Raw genomic sequence first — 26,096 nt, 5'->3', positions numbered from 1 at the left:
CCTAGGAAACCTCTAAAGAATTCTAAGCGCTTCTACTAGGCTGATAAGCATTCACCCTAGGTTGAGTATTTAATGAAAACATAACCACAGGCAATTTATTATAGCAGAAGCAATTCAAATTAGTAAAAACCAGCTATAGTATATCAAGATTTTTTGTTCATGAAGAGGGTGTTTTGGTGAGGAAACACCAGCTGTGTGTGACTAAAGGTGGCACAGATCCAGTTGAGAAACTATGCTTATGCTGTCACCATGTAGGGGGAGTTTCGTTAAAAATTGCTTTTATCAAGGAAAGCTGTGATACTAACCATCAGTTTTGTATGAATTATAGCAAAGGGGAATAATCAGTGGTGAAAGAAAGGATCCCTGTTAATTTGCAGTTAGCACATTTTGCTTGAATAGAAAAAAGGACACAGTTAAATAAAAATAAATAAGGAGGCAATTAAGTGAATACACTGTTTTGTCCACTGGGCTATTTATTTATATTTCAGCTGTTTCAGTTCTTTGAAGTGGTGCATGAACTATATTTAAAAACTAAATAATACAACCACCAGAGCAGCAAAGTTCTAAAAAGGCAAACAATTGTAATAATACCCCTTTCCAAGTCCCATTATGCTGCCTCATTGTGGTGGAATATGGAAGTCCTGGGAATGATAAGCAAAAAATGCTACATCTCTATACCAAGAATATATACCTGCAAGGTCACCCAAGGCCTGAAGATCTTCCCAGCTGCCCAGCTAAAGCAAATAGGCACCTATACTGGGCAGCAGAAATATAGGAAGATGGGGGAGATGGATAATCACCACAGTGACAATAGAAAGTCATCATATTGTGGCAGGAGAAGGCAATGATAATCACTTTTGTATTTTACCAAGAAAATCAGGTAGAAAAATAAAGTAAAACGCTAATGAGTTAATGTTGAAGATCTTGTAGGCTACTAAAGGTTTTTATAATATGGGTGTTTATAAACTTTCAACTTCTTGATGTTGCCATGCAAGAAAAAAAAATAAAGTTGTAAAGACAGAATTATAATGGGAACATGGAACATGGGAAACCTTAATAGACTGAAAGATGAAATAAATCAGCTACACATTGATTGTTAGGCATCAGCAAAATAAAATGGACTGGAATAGGACACTTTTGCTAGAAGATAATAATAATAATAATAAGTTGGAAGGGACCTTGGAGGTCATCTAGTCCAACCCCCTGCTCAGGCAGGAAACCCTATACCATTTCAGACAAATGGCTGTCCAGTCTCCTCTTAAAAACTTCCAGTGTTGGAGCATTCACCACTTCTGGAGGCAGGTTGTTCCACTGGTTGATTGTTCTAACTGTCAGGAAGTTTCTCCTTAGTTCTAGGTTGCTTCTCTCCTTGACTAGTTTCCATCCATTGCTTCTTGTCCTGCTCTCAGGTGCTCTGGAGAACAGCCTGGCTCCCTCTTCTTTGTGGCAGCCCCTGAGATATTGGAACACTGCTATCATGTCACCCTTCACCCTTTTCTTCATTAAACTACACATACCCAATTCCAGCAACCGTTCCCTATATGTTTTAGCCTCCAGTCCCCCAATCATCTTTGTTGCTCTTCTCTGTACTGTTTCTAGAGTCTCGGCATCTTTTTTACATTGTGGTGACCAAAACTGGATGCAGTATTCCAGGTGTGGCCTTACCAAGGCATTGTAAAGTGGTATTAGTACTTCACGTAATCTTGATTCTATCCCTCTGTTAATGCAGCCTAGCACTGTGTTGGCTTTTTTGGCAGCTGCAGCACACTGCTGACTCACATTTAAGTGATTGTCCACTAGGACTCCGAGATCCCTCTCACAGTTACTACTATCGAGGAAGGTACCACCTATACTATACCTGTGCATTTGATTTTTCCTGCCTAAATGCAGAACCTTACTTTTTTCACAATTGAATTTCACTTTGTTAGATAGTGCCCAGTGTTCGAGTCTGTCCAGATCCTCCTGTATCTTAAGCCTATCTTCTGGAGTATTGGCTATTCTTGCCAGCTTGGTGTCATCTGCAAATTTGATGAGTTCCCCATCTATCCCCTCATCCAAATCGTTGATGAAGATGTTGAAGAGCACTGGGCCCAGAACAGATCCCTGGGGCACCCCACTACACACTTCCTTCCATGTAGATGCAGTTCCATTGAGGACCACACGCTGAGTACGGCCTGTCAGCCAGCTACGTATCCATCTGGTGGTGATGCTATCTAACCCACATTTTTCTATCTTATCAAGTAGTAGGTTGTGATCTACTTTATCAAATGCCTTACTGAAATCCAAGTAAATTATATCTACAGCATTCCTCTGGTCCACTAGTTTTGTCACTTGGTCAAAGAATGCAATAAGGTTTGTCTGGCACGATCTGTTTTTGACAAACCCATGTTGGCTTTTAGTGATAACTTTGTTCACATCAAGGTGTTTGCTGATTTGTTGTTTGATTATCTTTTCCATACTGTTTACTATTAAGAACATGAACTGGAAAGGAACAGCATTGCTTTCATAGTAAGGAAGGATATGCCAAAGATAATACTTGGATACAAAGCAGTTATTGACAATTCCAATTAGACTTTGTGGACAACTCTTTAATATGATGATTGTTCAAGTTTATGCTCCACACTGATGTAGAAGAAGAAATTGATGAATTTTATGTTCAAGTTCAGTCTGAAATCAATCAAACACGCAAAGTGTACTGATTATGTCTGAAGACTGGATTGCAAACTTTAGAAATTAGAAATAGTAATAAAGAAAGTAAAGTTGGACTGTATGGCCTAGACCAGGGGTAGGCAACCTCGGCTCTTTTATGACTCATGTTGCTGAGTTTGAGGTGAAGTGTGAGGAGGTCTCTGTTGATTCGGTCCAGGAGGAATCTTTTTGTGTGGAGTTCATTTCTGATTAGGGCCAGTTCGGTTCTTATCAGGATGTGTTTGATGGCTGCAGAGTTAGAGTAGAATTTCAATTGGAAGGATGTGGGGATTAAATTTTGATCTCGGCAGTTGCGTAGGAATGTGAGGTCACGTTGCCCTGATACCTCCAATTCTACGTGGGGAAAAACCCGAATGACCAAAGATCTACATACAAACACCCACGAAAACCTCAGAGAACAAATATATATATATATATATATATATATATATATATATATATATATATATATATATATATATATATATATATATTATATATATATATATATATATATATATATATATATATATATATATATATATATATATATATATATATATATATATATATATATCTTTGGTCATTCGGGTTTTTCCCCGCATAGAATTGAAGGTGTAGGAGCAACGTTTCGACGGAATCCCATCCGTCATCCTCAGGATTCCGTCGAAACGTTGCTCCTACACCTTCAATTCTACGCGGGAAAAAACCCGAAAGACCAAAGATCCACATACAAACACCCGCGAAAACCTCAGAAAACATATATATACCGGTATATATATATATATATATATTTGTTTTCTGAGGTTTTCGCGGGTGCCTGTATGTGGATCCTTGGTTTTTCGGGTTTTTCCCCGCGTAGAATTAAAGGTGTAGGCGCAACGTTTCGACGGAATCCCATCCGTCATCATCAGGCTTCTGCTTCCTTCTTCTGGGAGAAGCATGTGGCTGTTTGTTCCTCTTTTTTAAACTGCCAGAGGGGGTGTGTTCTGTGGAGGTGTGCTCTGATTGGGTAGGGGACCAAGTGTGTTCTGATTGGGTGGGAGTGTGTTTTGAATGGTGGGTGTGTTCTGATTGGGTGGGGGTGTGTTCTGAGTGGATGGGCTGGTCTCAGCTGCCAGCTCCAGACCTGAGCTGGTGAGTTGTGCTGCTTTTGTTCGGCTTCGTGTTTGTGGTGGTGCCATGTTTTTATAGTGGGTGTCAGTTTGTTTATTGTGTGGTTTGGAGGGGTTTAAAGTGGCTGATGTTGCAGCTGTTGCAGCTGTAGTTAGGTTTCTGTTTTGTGGTTGTGTGTCTTTATCGTTGTGGGTTCGGATTTGCTTTTTGAATGGTTGTGTGGTGGTGATGTCATGTGATGTTATCATGAGTTTGGGTCTGGTATCATTCTTGGTGGTTGGGCTTCGTCTGTCAATCAAGGCAGGTTTCCAAATGGCTGGTAGACGAGAGGTATCATCTCGTTTATTCATGCTGTGGGGGCGTTTTTCTATCTCAATGGCTTCTCTGATTATTCTGTTGTTAAAATGTTCAATTTTGGCGATAGTTTTGGTTTTTTTAAAATCAATTTAAAATCAAATTGATTTTAAAAAAACCAAAACTATCGCCAAAATTGAACATTTTAACAACAGAATAATCAGAGAAGCCATTGAGATAGAAAAACGCCCCCACAGCATGAATAAACGAGATGATACCTCTCGTCTACCAGCCATTTGGAAACCTGCCTTGATTGACAGACGAAGCCCAACCACCAAGAATGATACCAGACCCAAACTCATGATAACATCACATGACATCACCACCACACAACCATTCAAAAAGCAAATCCGAACCCACAACGATAAAGACACACAACCACAAAACAGAAACCTAACTACAGCTGCAACAGCTGCAACATCAGCCACTTTAAACCCCTCCAAACCACACAATAAACAAACTGACACCCACTATAAAAACATGGCACCACCACAAACACGAAGCCGAACAAAAGCAGCACAACTCACCAGCTCAGGTCTGGAGCTGGCAGCTGAGACCAGCCCATCCACTCAGAACACACCCCCACCCAATCAGAACACACCCACCATTCAAAACACACTCCCACCCAATCAGAACACACTTGGTCCCCTACCCAATCAGAGCACACCTCCACAGAACACACCCCCTCTGGCAGTTTAAAAAAGAGGAACAAACAGCCACATGCTTCTCCCAGAAGAAGGAAGCAGAAGCCTGATGATGACGGATGGGATTCCGTCGAAACGTTGCGCCTACACCTTTAATTCTACGCGGGGAAAAACCCGAAAAACCAAGGATCCATATATATATATATATATATATGTGTGTGTGTGTGTGTGTGTGTGTGTGTGTGTGTGTGTGAAATACTTGTTAACTATTTAGATTACCTTGCTAGGCCCCAAACATGGGGCAAATCTTTATTTCCTGTTTTAGCCTATCCTGAAGGCCATCGAACAGGCAGTAGTCACACCAGACAGCTCATATATTTTATGTAAATTACTAACAAAGAATTCTTTGTTAGTAATTTACATAATATATATATATATATTATATTATATATACCCCTCTAAAAAAACCTCTAGCAAATTGTTAGACGATCAGGATACTTTTGTGGAAAAATGTAATGAATCAATGAAAGCAGGCCATTTTTTTAAAAATAGTGTTTTGTTTAATGCAGAGGGAACCAGCAGAGGGTGCTCACCAAACCAAATTTTGTGTTCTGCTGTTTCATCTCCTATGGCACTCCAGTCATGATGTCATGAAACAAATTTAACATGCGCACACACATCTTTCCTAGAGCAGAGTACTTTTAAGGAATTGGAAATGGGGAGACTGACTAAAAAATGCAAAAGATTCCATGGCCAAGAATTATCTAGGTATAACATCCACTTGCAAATTGACAAGGAACTGAAGTGGTTTTATTTTTATAGTCATAGTATATTGAATACATTATATTTTGATATTTACTCTGCATTTTGATGTCTGTCTGCCGCTAGGGAATTTGAATATAGAATCTTCAATTTTACTTAGTGATAGAAAAAGAAAATAGACGGAAAAAAGGAATAAATGCAATTAAATTTCCAAATGCAGAGATCAGAAGAAGGCTAAAATGCTCCCTAATATTTTGATGCATATTATCTCCAAGAAGGGGATGTATCATATTACATGACTTTCTTTTGTTTTTATTTTTCAAGTAAGAAATACTATTTGTTGGCAATATAATTGAGCAAGGAGAAAAATATTAATTTCTCTATGTCAGCTGATTTCATTCTGCTGTTTAATAGAAGTGTTGAACTTAAATTGCCATAATTCTGCTATAATTCTCTAATTTTGGAAAAAGCTGATTTAATCCTGTGCCGTATTCAAATCTATGAATTTACATAGCCTGAGCACTACATATGTCTGGTGCAGGACATGGCATTGATATCACCACACCAAACAATGCTTTTGCATTTAAAAAAAAATCAAATCTGTTACAATCAAAGATCAGAAAATATGCACAATTAATAAATTTTAAAATTATAATATGAATAATAAAATGAGATTAAAATTAGTCAAAGAAATCAATTGTTGCATCGTCGTCATTGTGATCCAATTATAGATAGCAACACTCCTTGTTACAAATTAATTACTGTCTGACATATGCAACAGTTTAGTGCATATTCTTTTTGTCCCCTGATCTTCGTTGTAATAAAGATTTGATTTCAATTTGATGCATATCACAAAGCTGATATTTAAAGCCTTCTGACAGCAGAAATTAGCCCCTCCCACCACACCTTGAATACTTTAATTCAGACATGTCAAACACAAAGCCCGGGGGCCAAATCCGGCCCGTGAAGTGGTTTCATGTGGCCCACGAAGCCATCCTGGAAATAGTGAGGGAACGGCCTCCACTGCCTTGGCTCCGGCCCAGAGACCCTCCTGCCAGAGACCCTCAGATCTGTCCCACTGCTGCCCAGGCCCCCATAGGCACCCTTAATGCAAAGGATGTAGAGCTGGCCACGCCCACCCAGTAGGCCATACACACTATAGCCACACCCACCCAGTAGGCCACGCCCGCCCTGGCCACACCCACCCGGCCCCTTGAGGGCAACCGCAATGCTGATGCGGCCCTCAATGAAATTGAGTTTGACACCCCTGCTTTAATTCATTGGGGGACAATGTGTCATCCAGGGCTATGTGCAGCCTTATGGAAATTCATATGCAGTCTCTAACAACTCTAGATCAAGGGTCCCCAACCTTTCTGGGTTGTCAGCCTGGTGAGAAAGGGAGGGGCACTCACTTTATGCACATATGCGCACACATGCAAATGTGGCTGCATGTGCATACACGTGAACAGGGCCATGAGCATGCACACTCCGCAAATGAGGCTAGCGCCGGCAAGAGGCTTGCAGCTTGACTAGTGCCAGCCTGAGGCTTGCTAGTTGCAGCTTGGCTAGTGACTCGCAGCTTGGCTAGCAGCAGCGCAAAGGAGGGTGAGTGTGCACGCGTGCACTGGACAGCCACTCATGCGGCCCGGTGGCCAAAAGGCCACAGCCTGGTAGTGGGCTCCAAGCCCATAGGTTGGGGACTTCTGTTCTAGATTCCGCTGTTCAGTTGAGCGCTAGCCCCATTTGTGGAGCGTGCATGCACACACAGTGCGCATGTGCGCATAAAGTGTGGGGTCTTGCTCTCTGGATGAAGAGCCAGGAATTCATGGCTTTTCCAAACAGAGGCAAACTGGGAGCTTTGGATCTTGGTAGAACCTCACTCATGTGGGCAGACACTGCTATAAAGAAAGCCCCAATTGTGGGGGCCCCATAGATGACATTGTTTAATTGATGAAACCATTAGTGACCCGCTGAAGTGCTCCCCAATCTAGGAAAGAGTGCTATTGGCTCACTAAAAGAAGTTGTACAGTGTCCTTGCTGGCAAAGGCTGAGATCTCTTCAAGCAGAAGCTGCAAGTCCAGGAAAACCCCCAGATTGGGTAGCAACTTTGAAGAGGGAGATACAATCCCATCCAAGGTCAGGGATGTAATATCCTCAGATTTGGTGTAGATTAACAGTTGTATATAGTTATAAAGATTACAGCTTAGTTTTCATACAAAATCTGGATTTCATAACATGTTATAACTGCCCAGAGCTTCTGGTAGTGGGGCCACATATACATTTAATAGATGATGATGATGATGATGATGATGATGATGATGATGATGATGATGATCGTGAATATTTCCACTGCTTCAACTGAATCAGTTTCAGGATGCACATGTTTCTTAAAGACATCTTTTGAAGTGTAGTGTCCAAATATCTTTTCAAAATATGTTACAAAATTTTTCAAGAAACCAGTCACAGTACTTTTAAAGAACTTTGTAAATATATTAACGTCCGAAGTTTAGGAATATGGTTCATTAGAATATTTGTATGTTTTATCTTAACTCCCTTATTGAATTCTTAGTTAACAATATTAAGATTTTCAAACAATGAAACAGAGGACATATTCAATCACATGTGTTGATTTACTTTAAATTTACTGCATCCCCAACATAAAATATTTCATTTTTAGCATTTACTGCTGCTTCTCCCTTAATTGTGCCATTGACTCTCCCCATATCTTTGTGTCTTATAATAATCTCTCCCTTCTGTCCAAACAGTAAACCTCATGTAATAATATTAATATTTAATGTAATTGTTATTCATTTAGCCAGATTTTTAAGGTAGTTCTGTTTTATTTGTGATGCAGCTCCTCATATATTATTCAAAGACTGATAACCCTTTGCTCAGTGAAAATTGTACACCTGTTTTAAGAATTTAAAGAATATAGCAAAATAATAAGCTTACTCTTAGTTCCCAACTTGCATTTAAGATTTCTTCAAAGCTTGATTCAGTCTGAAATGAATATGCAGATCTATTCCAGAATCTAGGGGGGTTTTTTGCTATTAAAATGTTAGAACCTATAAATTGGAAAAAGAGTGTTCGCTAGGCTTGAGCATAAGTAGGCAATTCTGCAAATATTTATCTTTCAAGCAATAATTAGGAGATAATGCATTAGGGTGATGACTTGAAGGGGTTTGATTAGCTGAAAATACAGATAAAAGGAATGAGTCATGAATTGTCATAATCAGGTAAATTATGTGTTTTGTCTGAGAATAAAGGAGTTTGAAAATAGTATTGAAGCCTTTGAAATCAGGCACAAAAATGTGGCTTCTCAGTCTTAAAATTATGGCTTTTGTGTTGGAGACACGAAATAGCGTAATCTGTCAGAGTAACTCCAATAGGATGATAAATAGCTTTCTGCATAATAAAGAAGCTTAATTGTTTTTAAAAATAATGGTAAAAGAAATACTAGCTTTGATCTTCATGATTAAGTAAATCGTACATGGTACTCTCTTCCAATTACTTTTACTTCAAAAATTTTAAGAAAAATGATATTGATTGATTATACAGTTAGGAAATTGAGATATGCCTCTTAATGGTACAATCAAGAGTATCTTCATGCTTTTACTCATCATATGCTTTCCCATCACTTGGGGCTCTGCTTCAGATCACTTGGCTTCATGACCATAGACATATGATTGTAAGTCTATAGATTTTTTTGGGTGAAATGTTCAAATGAGATTTTCAAATGTGTTTTGAAAAATACCAGCATTGATTGGGTTTGTACACTAAGTAACTAACACTTGAGACTTATATACTGCTTCATAGTGCTTTACAGTCCTTTCTAAGGGGTTTACAGAGTCAGCATTTCCCCCCCCCCAACAATCTGGGTCCTCATTTTATCAACTTCAGAAGGATGAAAGGCTGAGTTAACCTTGAGCCAGTCAGAATTGAACTCCTGGTAGTCAGCAGAATTAGCCTGTAATAATACTGTATGCTGACCACTGCGCCACCACAGCTCTTAGCCACACTGCTTAGCCAACATGAATGACTTGGGAGGCCGGTGTGTGGTGTAGTTGGTTCACATAGTGTGGTGGGATGGAGGGTTTGTTGTCACTGTGTGTTGGGGGGAGAGAGCACAGGGGGAGGCTCAGCTAATCTTAACGTACACATGTTGTACTTTGACAATAAAGGTTTTTATTATTATTATTATTATTATTATTATTATTATTATTATTATTATTATTATTATTAATGTACTCATAGTTTAGTGAATAAATAACAGTAGTAACATATTTAGTCTTAAACTAAATTAGGAATCCCCATTGTTTGTTCTTAGAAAATGATAAGCTTCTGTGTATCTCTAACCTTTGTTTGTATTTGGACTTTTATTATTGGCACTGTTCTAATTGATATCATTCTTCTGGGTATTTTATGATTATTTTATACACACACACACAGAGAGTAATATTTTAAAATGAATCAATGTACTTTTGCTGTTAGAGAACAGTAATGATAGATTTGACATTGCCCAAGAAAAGCACAGGTTTTTGTACTCCACAATCATGTGGAGCAAACAAGATTTGCAGGCTTTTAATGCTTTAAAAACCTGAAAAATGTGCTTAATCCAAATGAACAGACCATTCCCCTTACAGTAATGTGACTCTATGGATGAGAACCGCTCTGTTATGCTTTTCATGATTTTATTAGCGTCTCCTGTGTTACTGGATGCCTAAAAGACCTGGTCTTAGATCAACAGGGCAAATGTTTCCCTTATATTTGCCAATTTATAGATATAGAAGCTAATTTAGAATCATTTCCAAAACCAATTTTAATTTAATGTTACCTAATACCTAAATTAGATCATCTAAACAATATTTTCCTTCCAAATAACCCAGGTGAATCACTCTTGCTCAAATTGAAAGTTCCTGCTCAGAAGCTCAATGTGTCTGCCACACAAAATTTCTGTATCATAACCAGCTTTTATTGCTACTAATTGTCACAGCTATGTTTTTCAATAATAATTCAAATAAATACAAATGCTTTTATAACAAAAACAAACTTTTGGTAATCCTGCCCCTAACCCCAAATATGCCTGTATATTTCTAATTTTCTAAAGCAGGGGTCCCCAACCCCGGGTCCGTGGACCAGTACCGGGCCGTGGCATTTCAGCAACCGGTCCGCACAAACAAGCAAAGCCCCATCTGAGAGATGCAGGCAGCACACAAAACCACGCATTCTCAGGTCCATGGAAAAACCTGGTCCCTGGTGGCCCAAAGGTTGGGAACCTCTGTTCTAAACAATTGGTGTGGCAGAAAATAGCAAGTTTAATAAGATCAGTTAACATTCAAAAGCATTAATTCTGTGCTCTGCCAGCCTAACTGTGTTGCATAAACTGCAGACAGCCCCAATTCTGTCTCTAATGCCACCTTGAGACCTGAGACAGGCCTCATCTCACCATTACTGCATAAATACCTTGGGTGCCCAGGATAACTTTAAACCACACAATTGCTCTCAGATACCAACCCTGCTATACCATTCAGTGTTGCCAGGTTCTGTTCAGCAGTGGTTCAAAATTCTTCAGATTATGTCCTGTGGCTTAAATTAGGTATAACGAGCACCTATTTCACCATAATCGAGTGCTCTGTAACTTGTTATAGTCTTCTATTCATTAACTTTTTCTTCTGTCCTATACCCATCTAATGTTTCTGTCCCTTATTTTAGATTCTTTTACTTTTTATATATACATTTAGTTTTTCATTCATATATCTTTTATATATTATAGCTATTAATTTCTACACAATGCAGGTAGTCCTTGAGTTACAATGGGTCCTTAATCACCATTCAAAATTATAGCAGTCCAAATTTATATGGCTGTTAGCAGAGTCCCATGGTTACGTGACTTAAATTTACAGTGGTTTTTTGCTGAAAACTAGTGTTTACAAGCAAAGATGGTTTGCTTAATGACTGTGGCATTTGCTTTACAACCATGGTATTTGCTTAATAACATGGTTTATCTGGTTATCTGGGTTACCTGGCTCCATTATGGTCATAAGTCAAGTACTAGCTGTATAGGGAATTTTTGTTTCTATTTCACAATTGTGTGTGGTATAGTAAGTCCTTCTGACATGTGGGATAACCAGAACACAGCATCAAATAACTTTCAAATATTGTGTATTGGTGTCAATTCTGATGGCAGGTGGATAGCCCTTAGAATATTACACTTAAAATGGATAAATACAATTAGGAGCAGTGTCTGTGATAACAATCAAAAAATTAATAAGCATGCATTGTCATCCTGCAAATTCCATGTTTATGTTTTTATCGCATAATGTCTTATGCAAGCATATTAATCATTTGCCTACCTTGCTCCCCCCATTTACCTGCCTCTGGCATCAACAGCATTTAGTGTAACTTCTGCTTATTTGGAATTACACTTAAAATGGATAAATACAATTAGGAGCAGTGTCTGTGATAACAATCAAAAAATTAATAAGCATGCATTGTCATCCTGCAAATTCCATGTTTATGTTTTTATCGCATAATGTCTTATGCAAGCATATTAATCATTTGCCTACCTTGCTCCCCCCATTTACCTGCCTCTGGCATCAACAGCATTTAGTGTAACTTCTGCTTATTTGGAATTATTAAGAATACACAGTTATAAAATTGTACTAGTAAAAGCCCACTGGTTTCACTGCATAAAGCCACCATAATGCAATGGCTTTATTTTTTGTTCAGATACAAACATTCAAATGATAATTTGAGAAGGCTATCCAAAAGGAGAAACAATCTTGAAGAGAAAAAAAAGAATATTTATTAATATAACAATTCTCAGTGGTCAGATGGGACTACCTTCAGAATTTTAAAATGCAGAATACTTTTAATGATGCTGCATTTAAGCACCCAGGATTTCATTTCTTTGTCTCAACATTTTGCATTTTTTGTTCTTCCTTGTTTTACTCACATAATAAATTTCATTGGGAATGTCATTTAAGTATTGCCAAGCACTGACAGTACTTGAAACTTTTTAAATTCCAGTTTTACAGGGATAGTCCTGATTTTGGGGAAGGAAAAGGATTCTTCCTAATGGGAGTGCCCAATGTAGAGAGGGCATAATAGTATGGGAACAAGTAACCATGGAAATGATGCCTTTCTATTACTCATCAAGTCTGGAGTACCTTATTGTAGAAGGTAACATGGGAATGAAAGTATTCCATTATCCATTTCCTGGGTGATTGATTAGGGCTTGTTGTTGTTGTTGTTGTTAGCTGCGAAGTCGTGTCCGACTCATCGCGACCCTATGGACAACGTTCCTCCAGGCCTTCCTGTCCTCTACCATCTTCTGGAGTCCATTTAAGCTCACGCCTACTGCTTCAGTGACTCCATCCAGCCACCTCATTCTCTGTTGTCCCATTCTTCTGTTGCCCTCAATCTTTCCCAGCATTAGGCTCTTCTCCAATGAGTCCTTCCATCTCATTAGGTGGCCAAAGTATTTTAGTTTTAGCTTCAGGATCTGGCCTTCTAAAGAGCAGTCAGGGTTGATCTCCTCTAGGATTGATTAGGTCTACCAGTACTAATTTGCAGAAATAGAGAATAAGAAGTCAAGGTAGTGTTCCTGTATCTCTTTGTTGACAACTAATGGATTTTTGCAGACCAGGTCTGATAGCCCTATGATGAAGAGAGAGATTTATTGATTGTGAGGAATGTTTGGAACTATTTAAGTTGCTTTGTTCCAGAAAAGCTGTTCTAAATAATCTTTGTGTCCTTTTTTTTCTGGTAATTTTTGCCTGTGATTTTAGGGAAATCAACTTGTCGCTTAATTTGTATATATGTATGAATTTTTAATATTCATATATCCAGATTTTTACTTTTGGAAATCAGGTCAGCCTGCTTATTCTACAAATTATCAGGACTGCAGAAAGCGTCGTGCTTAGTTTCTATTTCTCTGTCTTTTCTGTTCTTCTGTTCCTTGCATTTGTACCCAGACTCCTCCTCCTTTCCCATTTGAAATATTTTGTAGAAGTAGTTGTCGTTTAACAACCATATGTTCAGTGATGGTTGAGAGTGATGGCAATGCTGAAGGAATGGTAGTTAAACCAGTTTCCTAAAGTGATGGCCGTTGTTAGGTGCCCACAATCACCTGATCAAAATTCAGGCATTTGATAGCCTGCCTGCTCTTACAACAGCGTGTAAGATTCCCCCCACCTGCCTATACTCTCCACCCCTGATCTTTTTGCCACCCTCTACTGTGTCTGCTGGCCTTGCTGCCCTGAGCTCTGCTCGCCTGCTGCCCTGTTGCCCCCAGCTGACCTCTGCCATCTTCAATTGCCATCTTCAAATAGGGTTTGCTGGAATTGCTGTCACTTAAGTGATGTGGTCACATGATGGCACACTTTACGACCAGATTGTTTAGCAATGGGAATTCCAGTCCCAATTACTGTTGCATCTTGAGCATTGCCTATATGCTGATTTCTGGATGTTATATTTACACTATTTCAAAAGCAAATACATCCAATCTAAATTTGGTATTATGGGAAGAAGCCTAAAAACATATGCACAGACTCAACATGTTGTACTGACCTTGAGCATCTCCTATGACAGCTGCTAGTAAAGGAGATGGAAAGAATTCTAATGATCATGTTCTACATGTGTTTCCTATATTGTTATATTTTGCATAAATACTTGTTTATGAATGTATTACAAGACAATTCTCTAATTTTGGAAAAAAGCTGATTTAATCCTGTGCCGTATTCAAATCTATGAATTTACATAGCCTGAGCACTACATATGTCTGGTGCAGGACATGGCATTGATATCACCACACCAAACAATGCTTTTGCATTTTAAAAAAAAATCAATTCTATTACAATCAAAGATCAGAAAATATGCACAATTAATAAATTTTAAAATTATAATATGAATAATAAAATGAGATTAAAATTAGTCAAAGAAATCAATTGTTGCATCGTCGCCACTGTGAACCAATTATAGATACCAACACTCCTTGTTACAAATTAATTACTGTCTGACGTATGCAACAGTTTAGTGCATATTTGTTTTGTCCCCTGATCTTCGTTGTAATAAAGATTTGATTTCAATTTGATGCATATCACAAAGCTGATATTTAAAGCCTTCTGACAGCAGAAATTAGCCCCTCCCCCCACACCTTGAATACTTTAATTCAGACATGTCAAACACAAAGCCCGGGGGCCAAATCCGGCCCGCGAAGTGGTTTCATGCGGCCCACGAAGCTATCCTGGAAACAGTGAGGGAACGGCCCCCACTGCCTTGGCTCCGGCCCAGAGATCCTCCTTCTGCCAGAGACCCTCAGATCTGTCCCACTCCTGCCCAGGCCCCCATAGGCACCCTTGATGCAAAGGATGTATAGCTGGCCACGCCCACCCAGTAGGCCATACGCACTCTAGCCATGCCCACCCAGTAGGCCACGTCCACCCTGGTCACACCCACCCAGCCCCTTGAGGGCAACCGCAGTGCTGATGCGGCCCTCAATGAAATTGAGTTTGACACCCCTGCTTTAATTGATTGGGGGACAATGTGTCATCCAGGGCTATGTGCAGCCTTATGGAAATTCATATGCAGTCCCTAACAACTCTAGATCAAGGGTCCCCAACCTTTCTGGGTTGTCAGCCTGGTGAGAAAGGGAGGGGCACGCACTTTATGCACATATGCGCACACATGCAAATGTGGCTGCATGTGCATACACGTGAACAGGGCCATGAGCATGCACACTCTGCAAATGGGGCTAGCGCTGGCAAGAGGCTTGCAGCACGACTAGTGCCAGCCTGAGGCTTGCTAGTTGCAGCTTGGCTAGTGACTCGCAGCTTGGCTAGCAGCAGCGCAAAATTGCGGTTAGTGTGCACGCGTGCACTGGACAGCCACTCATGCGGCCAAAAGGCCACAGCCTGGTAGTGGGGTCCAGCCCATAGGTTGGGGACTTCTGTTCTAGATTCTGCTGTTCAGTTGAGCGCTAGCCCCATTTGTGGAGCGTGCATGCACACACAGTGCGCATGTGCACATAAAGTGTGGGGTCTTGCTCTCTGGATGAAGAGCCAGGAATTCATGGCTTTTCCAAACAGAGGCAAACTGGGAGCTTTGGATCTTGGTAGAACCTCACTGTATTACAAGACAATGGTTTTTAAACTGGAGGTAGTTACCAAGAGAGTAATTTGAGCCTATCCTGTAGGACAGGGGTGTCAAACTCAATTTCATTGAGGGCCGCATCAGCATTGTGGTTGCCCTCAGGAGGCCGGGTGGGTATGGCCAGGGTGGGCGTGGCCTACTGGGTGGGCGTGGCTAGAGTGCGTATGGCCTACTGGGTGGGCGTGGCCAGCTCTACATCGTTCACATCAAGGGTGCCTATGGGGGCCTGGGCAGGAGTGGGACAGATCTGAGGGTCTCTGGCAAAAGGAGGGTCCCTGGGCCAGGGCCAAGGCAGTGGGGGCTGTTCCCTCACTGTTTCCAGGATGCCTTCGCGGGCCACATGAAACCACTTTGCGGGCCGGATCCGGCCCCCGGGCCTTGTGTTTGACATGTCTGCTGTAGGAGATGACCAGGCTGAGTCTGCAACCATGAAAATTTGCTGCTAGTCACTTTCATTATTCTTAGTTTCAAAACTATTATATAATTAAAAAGAACAAAAAAAATCTACAAAAACCAATGAATTTTCCAGAACAAAATTGGTACATGAGATATTTTGTGTTTAGAAGAAAGACATTAAAGCATGCAACTATATCATATGAACTGATGTTGCATTTAAGCACTTCACTAATAATTATTAAATTGAACAATTTATTTCTGCAAATAATCTACTGCATGTGCCTACCAAATGCAAAATAGTAATTTTGTGCAATTCATTAGAATTTTAAATTATCAAAATATGATAAAAAAGTCCATGATCACCCACTGACATTTGTACCTGTGTATTTTGAATGAGATCCAGATAACAAAATAAAGACATGCAAAATTTGCCTTTCAGTTGTCACATTAATCTGGTATAAAGGTAGATCACAATGAAGCACTTTGAAAAGCAGACTAAATGACATTCTTGATCATCCATATCACAAAAAATCTATAGGACTTTAAACAGCTACCACTTTCTTTGTCTGCTGCAAAATATGAATATGGCAAATGCCCTGTCAAATATTAAATGATAAATAATAGCAAATCATTCTATTTTGTTATTTGTATCTTCTTTCTTAACAGAATCTCCTCAGTTGCCTTTATCTTGCCACTGAAAACATTTTTTTAACTGACCCAAATCTAACAGTAATTCTATGTTTTTGGACATAATTAGTGGTTGTGGAAGAGAATGTACTTCCTATGTATCCTTTGTGTGTCCAAATTAATTGTGCAATGGACACTGACTGAGCATGAATCACTTTATTGTGTTGAGCTACTGGAATTTTGGTGAATTTTCAGATGTCTTGCTTTAATAAGTAACTGTTAGAGAAAATATAATTCAAATGTTGCTGTGGTTAATTTTTCCTGTTTGAAGTATATGTATAATGAAGTGCATTTTCCTTCCACAGAAAAAAGCAGTTGGATTGCTTGATGCAGATGTATATGGGCCGTCCATACCAAAAATGATGAATCTGAAAGGAAATCCAGAAGTGACGTCAAGTAAGTCAGGTTGGATATCACAGTTTCTGGATATCACAGAAACTGATACTATTTTGTGTTTTTTTTTTGGTGCAGGTTATCCTTGACTTACAACCATTTGTTTAGTGATCGTTCAAAATTACAACAGCACTGAAAAAAGAGACTTGTAACCAGTGGTGGGATTCAGATATGTGAACAACCAGTTCTCTGTGTGGATGCTGCTTCCGGAAGTCCATTCTGGGCCTGGGCAACAAAAAAATAGCTACCAGTTCTGCCAAAGTGGTGTGAACTGGCTGAATCCCACCACTGCTTGTAACCATTTTCCCTACTTACATCTGTTGCAGCATTCCCCTGATCAAATGATCAAAATTCAGACACTTGGCAGCTGGTTCATATTTATGACGGTTGCAGTGTCCCAGGGTCACGTGATCACTCTTTGAAAACTTCTGGCAAGCAAAGTCAGTGGGGAAGCCAGATTCACTTAACAGCCATGTTACTAACCTGATATCTATGGAGATTCTCCGTCATCTAGGTTATTGTCCCAAAGGTGCTTTTTTTTTTCAAAAGACGTCTGCACTTTCTTTGTTTTTGCTAAAGCTTCTTGGATGAGAAGTGAAATGTCTTCAAGCAAAAACAAAGGAAGTCCAGTTGCCTTTTCAAAAAAAAAAAGCACCTTCGGGATTACTAATTTAACAACTGCAGGGATTCACTTAACAACTGTGGCAAGAAAGGTTGTAAAAAGGAGCAAAACTCATTTAACAACTGTCTCGCTTAGTAACAGGAATTTTGGGCTCAGTTGTCATAAGTCGATGACTACCTATAAACTGCTGTGGAAGGCCATACTTAAGGGTACTTATATATTTTAAATAAAACAAATAATTGAATCTATAAGGTAGCCTCTTGCTTGTCATGAGAATCAGCTTCTGATCTTGCTAGGATTTGTCTAACTTCCTGGAGTACATACACAGTTCTGAGTTTTCCTGCAGCTGTTTATGTTTCTTAGATACATCAGAGTGGGAAGCGCTCCTTACAACCACACAGAGAAGTTCTTATCCCCGTGAAGAGCAGAAGGCGAGTTCAGGTTTCTTTCGTAGATTGCTGAAAGAGGGCCAGGAGAAAGATGCTAAGTTATACATATGTAGTTTGTACTGAGGAGAGAAGTTCTGCCCAGAAAAAAAAATTGCTTATTTCTTTTGCGTTGACGTATTTACAAGAAAGTGCCTTCAAGGTAGTTCAGGTTTCCATGGTTCTGATGTAAGCAGGTGGAGATCTTCTTGATAAGTATTTAAAGAACAACAACAACAAAATAGCAGGTTTAAAACCAAACTGACAATTGTGGGAAACGGGGGAGGGTGAAGCTGTCACTTGCAGTGCTCTTCTATTTTCCATTACAGAGATTTTGCTAACTGTGCAAGCATTTATCTTCTGGATTTGCAAAAAAAAAAAAAAAAGTGGGACTAACATTTTCAAGGATTTTTTTTTTTACACAAGGGTAGCTTGTTTTAATTTACCGACAGAGAATAGTACAGGCCTTCAATGGAACTGTCCCTGGCTCTCACCAGTACTGAATAGCTTTTTTTTTTCTTTACTGGAATGACAGACTTGTCTACTAGAACTCCCTTTACACCAATGTTTTTGCCTCTTTTTTAAACAGAGGCTTACTAGATAAAAATGTGTGGCCCGCAGTATGTATAATGTTGCTTTATTTTCAAGTACATCAAAGCCTGAAATTACAGAAGCTGATGCTACAAAGTTTTTGGGGTTCCACAAGGTAGATTGTAACTTAAGCCACGTCATATATCGGAAGGTAGTTGTTTAGCCTATGAGTTTAAGGGAATCTAGAGAAATGTGAACTCTTACATTAATCACCAAGGATTTTTCTAATAAGACTCTGAAGTAAGTTTCTGCTTACTTTAATAGGATTAAAGAGCCTTGGTGGAGCAGTGGGCTAATGCCTCCTTAAGTAACACCAGCTGCCTGCAATTAGTGCAGGTTCGCATCCCACCAGGCTCAAGGTTGACTCAGCCTTCCATCCTTCCGAGGTAGGTAAAATGAGGACCCAGATTGTTGGGGGCAATAAGCTGACTTTGTAATAATGCCGCTTGGGGGTGGCCGAAAGCCCTAATAAGCAGGCATATACATAGAATGAAGGCTATTGCTAAGCACATTGATTTGTGCTTTAAATTGTAAGCCGCCCTGAGTCTTCGGAGAAGGGCGGGATATAAATGGGATTAAAATAAAAAATAAAAAATAAACAATTAGATCATTTATTAGGCCTTTCTAATCCTGTGTTGCATTCAGGAGCTCCAGGCAATTTTTCTCCCAGCAATAACTCTGGGAGGTGGATTGAGATAGTGGTTTTAGTCTCAATTCAGCCAGTGAGCTTCCATGGCTGAGAGTGGAATAGTATCTTTGTCTTCCTGCTCCAAATCCCAAACTACACATCATTAGCTCTCACAAAACATGGATACACATTACCCTTGAAAGATGATTTTGTGTCCCTATGAATGTGCAATAATCAAGAATGCATTTGTTTTCCAATTGGGAATTTAACTGTTATAGAGTCAGCACATTTCTAACAGAGAGGTAGTCTAACGCTGCCAAGAAATGTGCTGGAAGAGAAGAACAATCCTAGATAAATAGGAAGAATTACAACATTTGAAAGCTTTTATTTGCTGAGATTTTTTTTAAAAAGTACTATAGTACTAAAAATTTTAATTGTTTGAAAATGGAAAGCGAGAGGCTATTTCTATCCTTCTGTAGAAGCTGAATTTGCTTGAGTATAAAAATTAGTAATATTTAGTCATATGCTTCAGTTTTATGCCTGCAATATGTTACTGTAATTCACATCTCATAAAGTCTATGCAGCTGTTATTGTAGGAATACAGAGGAAAAATTCCATTATGATTTTGTTTGCCATGATAATCTTATGTGCTCTGTCTGCTTCAGTGTTCTTTATTAAATTTCTGTATGGTGAACTAACTACTGAGTAACTGCATTGAAATATAATTTACTATGATTATTAATATTGATAATTGTGGAAAAGGTTGGAACTGCAACAGTCTGTTAAAAATCAAACGTTCATTTTAGACATTTAAAATTGTTAATTACAATTTTATCTGTACTCATTTCAAATACAAAAACTGCTATCCAGGATGAGGCTATACTTTAGCAAAGAACAAGCTGTCTATTCAAGATATTTTCCAGGATTTATGCTATAATTCTAACTCCTGAGAGAGAAGTAACTTTTATTGAATTGTGGTTGTCTCTTCAGCAGTGGAGTCATACTTGAAATTATTTCAAGCAAAGTAGTAACTATTTCATCAATATTCTCTTCCCTTCCTGTCTTTGCTTTTCAGGCTTTCTTTGCAATGGAATATGAGTAAAGAATTTAACCATTTTTGTGGCATTCTATTTAATATTTCTTTTATGCTGTAGTTGCCAATTATTTCTATACATAACAACCTTAAATGAGAGGCTATAAACTTTTCTAGTCTTTCCATTGTCCCTATGGAAATGCAAAAGGATTATTATCTTAAATTATACTAATATCCCTAAATATTTCCTAAAACAGATGTTTGACAATACCTGTTAGGAAAGGTTGCAGATGCTAAAGGCAATACCCACACATTTATTATGCTCCATTAAAATGCATCTTTTGAAATTTTGACTGATAACTTTCATGCATACAAAATGATAGTCATTTGGAGATAACAACCTGTATAGGGAGGTCTCCATTAGTACATCAGCACTAACGATAATGAAACCCATGACATGGTTGCGTGGTTCTAATTTGCATTATTCAAGTAGTGTTTCTATGGAAAATTAGGAACTTGGTTCCAGCTCAATGGAAATAGGCAATTAAAATATTTAAATATAACTTTTTATATGTTTATTATTTTATTTATTTTATTTTTATTTTATTTTAATTCCATTTATATCCCGCCCTTCTCCGAAGACTCAGGGCGGCTTACAAGCTTAGCAATAGCCTTCATTCTATGTATATGCCTGCTTATTAGGGCTTTCTCCCCCCCCCCCCCAAGTGGCATTATTACAAAGTCAGCTTAATTGTCCCCAACAATCTGGGTCCTCATTTTACCTACCTCGGAAGGATGGAAGGCTGAGTCAACCTTGAGCCTGGTGGGATGCGAACCTGCACTAATTGCAGGCAGCTGGTGTTACTTAAGGAGGCGTTAGCCCACTGCTCCACCAAGGCTCTACTGTTATTAATGAAAAATAACAGTAAAGGCTTACAAATATATGTATAGCTTAAATACGGTTAATCTGTATGTATCTATTGATGCCTGATTTGCTGAATGACAAGCTTCTAGGAATTCCTTAAGAGATTTTGGATTTTGCTTGGTCTGTACAGACCTAGACAAATCCATAAACACGAAGGAAATCCTGGAAGCTTGTCATTCAGCAAATCAGGCATCACTATATACATACAGATAAACCATATTTGTACATATTCAAAAAGGACAATAAGGAAACAAAAAATCCCAGAGCGCATTACTTTCCAGCAGCCAACACCAAATAAGCAGGATTAACACCAGACAAGAAGAAAACAGTATTCTAGTCAAGGAAATACCAAGGAGAAAACCATATACCCACCAACACTGGCAAGGCAAGCTAAACGGAGACCATATGTAAACAGAGCAACCCCATGCTCATCAGCACTGATGTTATCTAGTCAGGCATTGAAATGTCTGCAAGCAAACACCCAAGCTCAGAAAGCACCAACAGACTCCCCCGTTACAGAGTAGTTGTAGAAAGCAAATTAGGAACAAAAAAGATTATAAATATTTCTAAAGATAAAGTTACATTGACAAAAATTATTATCTTTTAAAGTATTTGAAAGTGGTGGTGGTGGTGGTTTTGCTTTCTAATGGATTATAACCTGCCATGTAAAAGTAAAGGTAAAGGTTCCCCCGCACATGCGTGCTAGTCGTTTCCGACTCTAGGGCCCGGTGCTCATCTCCGTTTCAAAGCCGAAGAGCCAGCGTTTGTCCGAGGACGTCTCTGTGGTCATGTGGCCGGCATGACTAGACGCCAAAGGCGCACGGAACGCTGTTACCTTCCCACCGTAGTGGTCCCTATTTTTCTACTTGCATTTTTACGTGCTTTCGAACTGCTAGGTGGGCAGAAGCTGGGACGAGTAACAGGCGCTCACTCTGTTACGCGGCACTCGGGATTCGACCCGCCAAACTGCCGACCTTCTGATCGACAAGCTTAGCGTCCTAACCCACTGACAAATCTCATAAATATTTAAAATAAGTGAATCAAGTGAACAAAAACCAAGCTGGAGGATAAATTCATATCCAAACCATACTCGCTATCTCCTATATTCTGCGGTAGTTTGGTACACCCAATTGATTAGTGTCTAATATCCCAATGGCGACTGTGCACAAGCTAGCCTCAACTGTGCACACTCACTTTGCATTAACTGAATTCTATCTTGCATAAAAAATATGATCTGGTATCAATTTATAATTCACATTAAAACAAAACATTGCACTCTTTGAGCTTGCAATAATCATAACTGTCTATATATGTAATTTGTTAGCAAAATTGTAAGATACTGCTGGTTTTGTACAATTCGTACAATTCCAATTAAGTTCCTCTTGTTGAAGCATTTTGACAGAAAATTCAGGGGTCATAGATTAAAATATTTAAAATCTTGTTATCATATCCACCAGAAGTCAAGCTCCACACATCGGTTTTTGTTTTTTAGATTAGATGCGATCTGTACAAAGAGCCTCTGGTTTACAACTATTTACAATGAGAGGACTTCAATACTTTTTCCAAAAATTTATTCTTAAAAATAATTTCTGTTCTAGAAAATCTAATGAGACCCCTTGTGAACTATGGAATTTCATGGTAAGCCCTTTATTTCTGTATCTATTTACTTTTTATATTTTATTGTTTGTATCATGTCTGAATGTCGGAAAAATGCCTTTAATTCTAGTATGTCTATGGGTTTCTTGGTGGAAGAGACTGCACCAATTGTCTGGAGAGGACTCATGGTAATGTCAGCTATAGAGAAATTACTGAGACAGGTAAAAAGTTGTTTTAAGTTAACTTCATTGGTGATTATAACACAATAAAACAGCTTCTAGCAATGCTTATATCAAATACAGTGTCAATATTTTAATACAATATGGAAGTTTTGAAAATATAATAGCAAAACATTTTTCTTTGTTAACAAATATATCATCCAATATTTAAAATTAAACTTAGCTGTAGGACAGTAGTAGCAAACATATGGCACGTGTGCCAGAGGCAGCACTCAGAGCCTCTGTGGGCACACACACCATTGCCCCAGCCCTGCCTCCCCCCACGGCCCACTCCTCAGCAGCAACCCTCCCAGAGGAGAGTTGCCCCTGGGCGTGGCCCATGCGAAGCAGCACAGCCAAGCACATGGCACCCAGGCAGCAGGGACAAGACTCCGCCCTTGCCCCCCATTGTGAGCAGATGATGCTATGGGATGTGGGTGAAGGGTGTGGCCACCATGGCACTGCTGGGCTGCCTAGGCGATCTGATGTGGTGGGCTGTGGAGGCAGTGGGTGGCCCTGCGGGTGGGTGGGTGGGCAGTGGTGGTGGGGCAGTTCTTGGGCACTTGGTCTCTAAAAGGTTTGTCATCAGTGCTCTAGGAAATACTTCTTGAAATTCCAGAAAGTTTCTGGCAGTCATTATAAGCCAGCCTTCCTCATCATGACACTTTTATTGGTTCCACAGCAACTATATCTAATTAATTTTTCTTCCTGATATTTTTCTGAACTGCGGACGAAAAGTTTGACCTTTCAGATACCTTATTTTGAATGTGTCCATCCCTAATGAAACTGTATGTGACATCATAGAATTTAGGATTTTTCATCCTATAAGTGAAGTACAGTAATAAAACTCAACATCTGATGACAAAACATATAATATTTAACATTACTAGCCATTATGGATGAAAGTGGAAGACATTAATGGCTACTATCTTCATCTGTTGAAATGCTGTCAGCTTTAATTTATTCAAAAATCTTAAACATAAGATCTTCCAGTATATTGCTAAAAGTAATCTTTTGTGGCAATTACTTGTGGCCATAGTGGGGAAAAACATTTCCTAGTAATGGCATACAGAACAGAATCCAATATTGCACAAGCATTGGTGAGTTTTTCTGTTTCTCTCCTTTGACTCCTCTCCAGAGCCCTCCCATTCTGTTGCAGAACCTCCAAAGAAAATTAAGGGGTTATGAAAGGAGCTGCAGGAACAATGGAGAACTTCCATTTTCCTGGTTCCATTAACATGCCCTTCTACAGCCAGAGTGCCCTCTGGATGTACAGGTAGGCTCCAATTAGTATGGTTAATGAATCCTACAAAATGGTTGCATTATTCAAATTCACATTATTCAAAGTGATATTTCAATGGAACATAGGGTTCCAACATGACAAAAATGGGTAATTAAAATTTGTAAACATAATTTTTTACATCTATTAATGAAGTGCTGTATAACAGCAAAAGAAGATAAACCCATAAACAAAGCATACTGGCTATCTTCTGCATTCTGCTGTAGTTCTTCAAAATAAACTTTTTTAAGCTTTCTTCAAATAGAATCATCTTCTCTATTTTGCACAAATGACAATTAGCGTCTAAAACCCCAAGAGTAACTGTGCAGGCGGTAGCCTCAAATGCACATGTGCTAGCCTCAATACATGTATGGTAGCTTTGCAGTAATTGAATCTTGGCTCACATTAAACACAACCTGGTCTCAATTTATAAATCTCACTAAATCAAATATTGCACTATGCAAACTCTCACTAATCACTGCCTACCTATATAGATGTCATTTCCCCAGTAATCCTAACTCTTGCAATAGTTATGCTGGTTGAGTAATTCTGGAGGGCACCAAATTGGAAAAAGCTTTCACAAATGGAAGAAATGCAGGCAGTGAAAGTGGAACATTTGATTCCAATTATATTTTTAATAACTTGCCAGGGTTGGAGTGGACCTGATTACATATGGCATTATTCTGAAGTTAGAATCAAAACATAGATTTGGGTGCTAATGTTAGTGCTTATTTTCTAAGGAGACCAAAGATTAATTGATTATGGGAAGAGATGTGGGATGATGTTTCAGAAACTGCAATATTACTTTAGTCAATGGAATTCCCAATTGGGAAGCAGATGGCAGTTTCTTCTTATGCATTTTGATAATGATATATATTGAGTCGGTTGTTACCTAGCAACTAAAGAAATAGTTTTACTCTACACATCTAGAAACAAAAAGAAATATAGTCCCTTGACATAACAGCCATTAATGATTTTCCCATAATGATTGCAGAAAGCTTTAATGAGGACTTTCCCTCTAACCATGCTTTTTTCCTGTTTTGTGTATAAACTAGGACTCTTTAATACTATCTCAGGATAATCTGGGTACCTTTTTCAGCTTGCCTGAAGATCCAGGAAAGAAAATAAAATCTGTTATAGCAATTGGTTTTATTATCAAACAATTGCTATCATTTACTACACTGCATTTAAAGAGTTATACATATTACTGTTTGTAGCAGTAGCTTGTAACCAATGGTTTGTTTATTATTTTTTTTCTGATCAGAGTACAGTGTTGTGTAATGGGTATTCAGGCATCCTATGCATTAGTTTCAATAAATCATTTTGTTTCAGTGTAATGATCCTAAATCTCTCACCAATTAGATTAGGATTAGAGCTATTTTCATTTTCATTAGTTGTTTTATGTTAAACATTTTTGTAGATGTTAACTTCCTGTCGGTCTATTTGATCTGGAAGAAATAGCTCCTACTCGTCTTTTCCTAAACATCTTCGATTGCTTTCTTAATCTTGGTTCATGATATAATACATTGAGTTTAAAGGGGTTCAAGAGATTGAGACATGCATTTGAAAAACAAAGATGTAAAAAAA

General features: G+C 38.8%; 1 protein-coding gene across 1 annotated transcript in view; it reads left to right on the top strand.

The window, feature by feature from the left end:
* The window catches only part of NUBPL (NUBP iron-sulfur cluster assembly factor, mitochondrial), a 71,323-nt gene that overhangs the window by 5,608 nt on the left and 39,619 nt on the right, over nt 1-26,096 (top strand). The window contains exons 4-6 of the mRNA XM_083372597.1: nt 17,105-17,195; nt 23,015-23,054; nt 23,143-23,233. Coding sequence (XP_083228723.1) covers nt 17,105-17,195; nt 23,015-23,054; nt 23,143-23,233 — 222 coding nt within the window. The remainder of the gene's footprint in view (nt 1-17,104; nt 17,196-23,014; nt 23,055-23,142; nt 23,234-26,096) is intronic.

Source organism: Vipera ursinii (assembly GCF_947247035.1).
Source record: "Vipera ursinii genome assembly, chromosome: 1".
Taxonomy (NCBI): Eukaryota; Metazoa; Chordata; class Lepidosauria; order Squamata; family Viperidae; genus Vipera; species Vipera ursinii.
The sequence above is the reverse complement of the archived record's forward strand: the minus strand, read 5'-3'. Positions and strand labels throughout refer to the sequence as shown.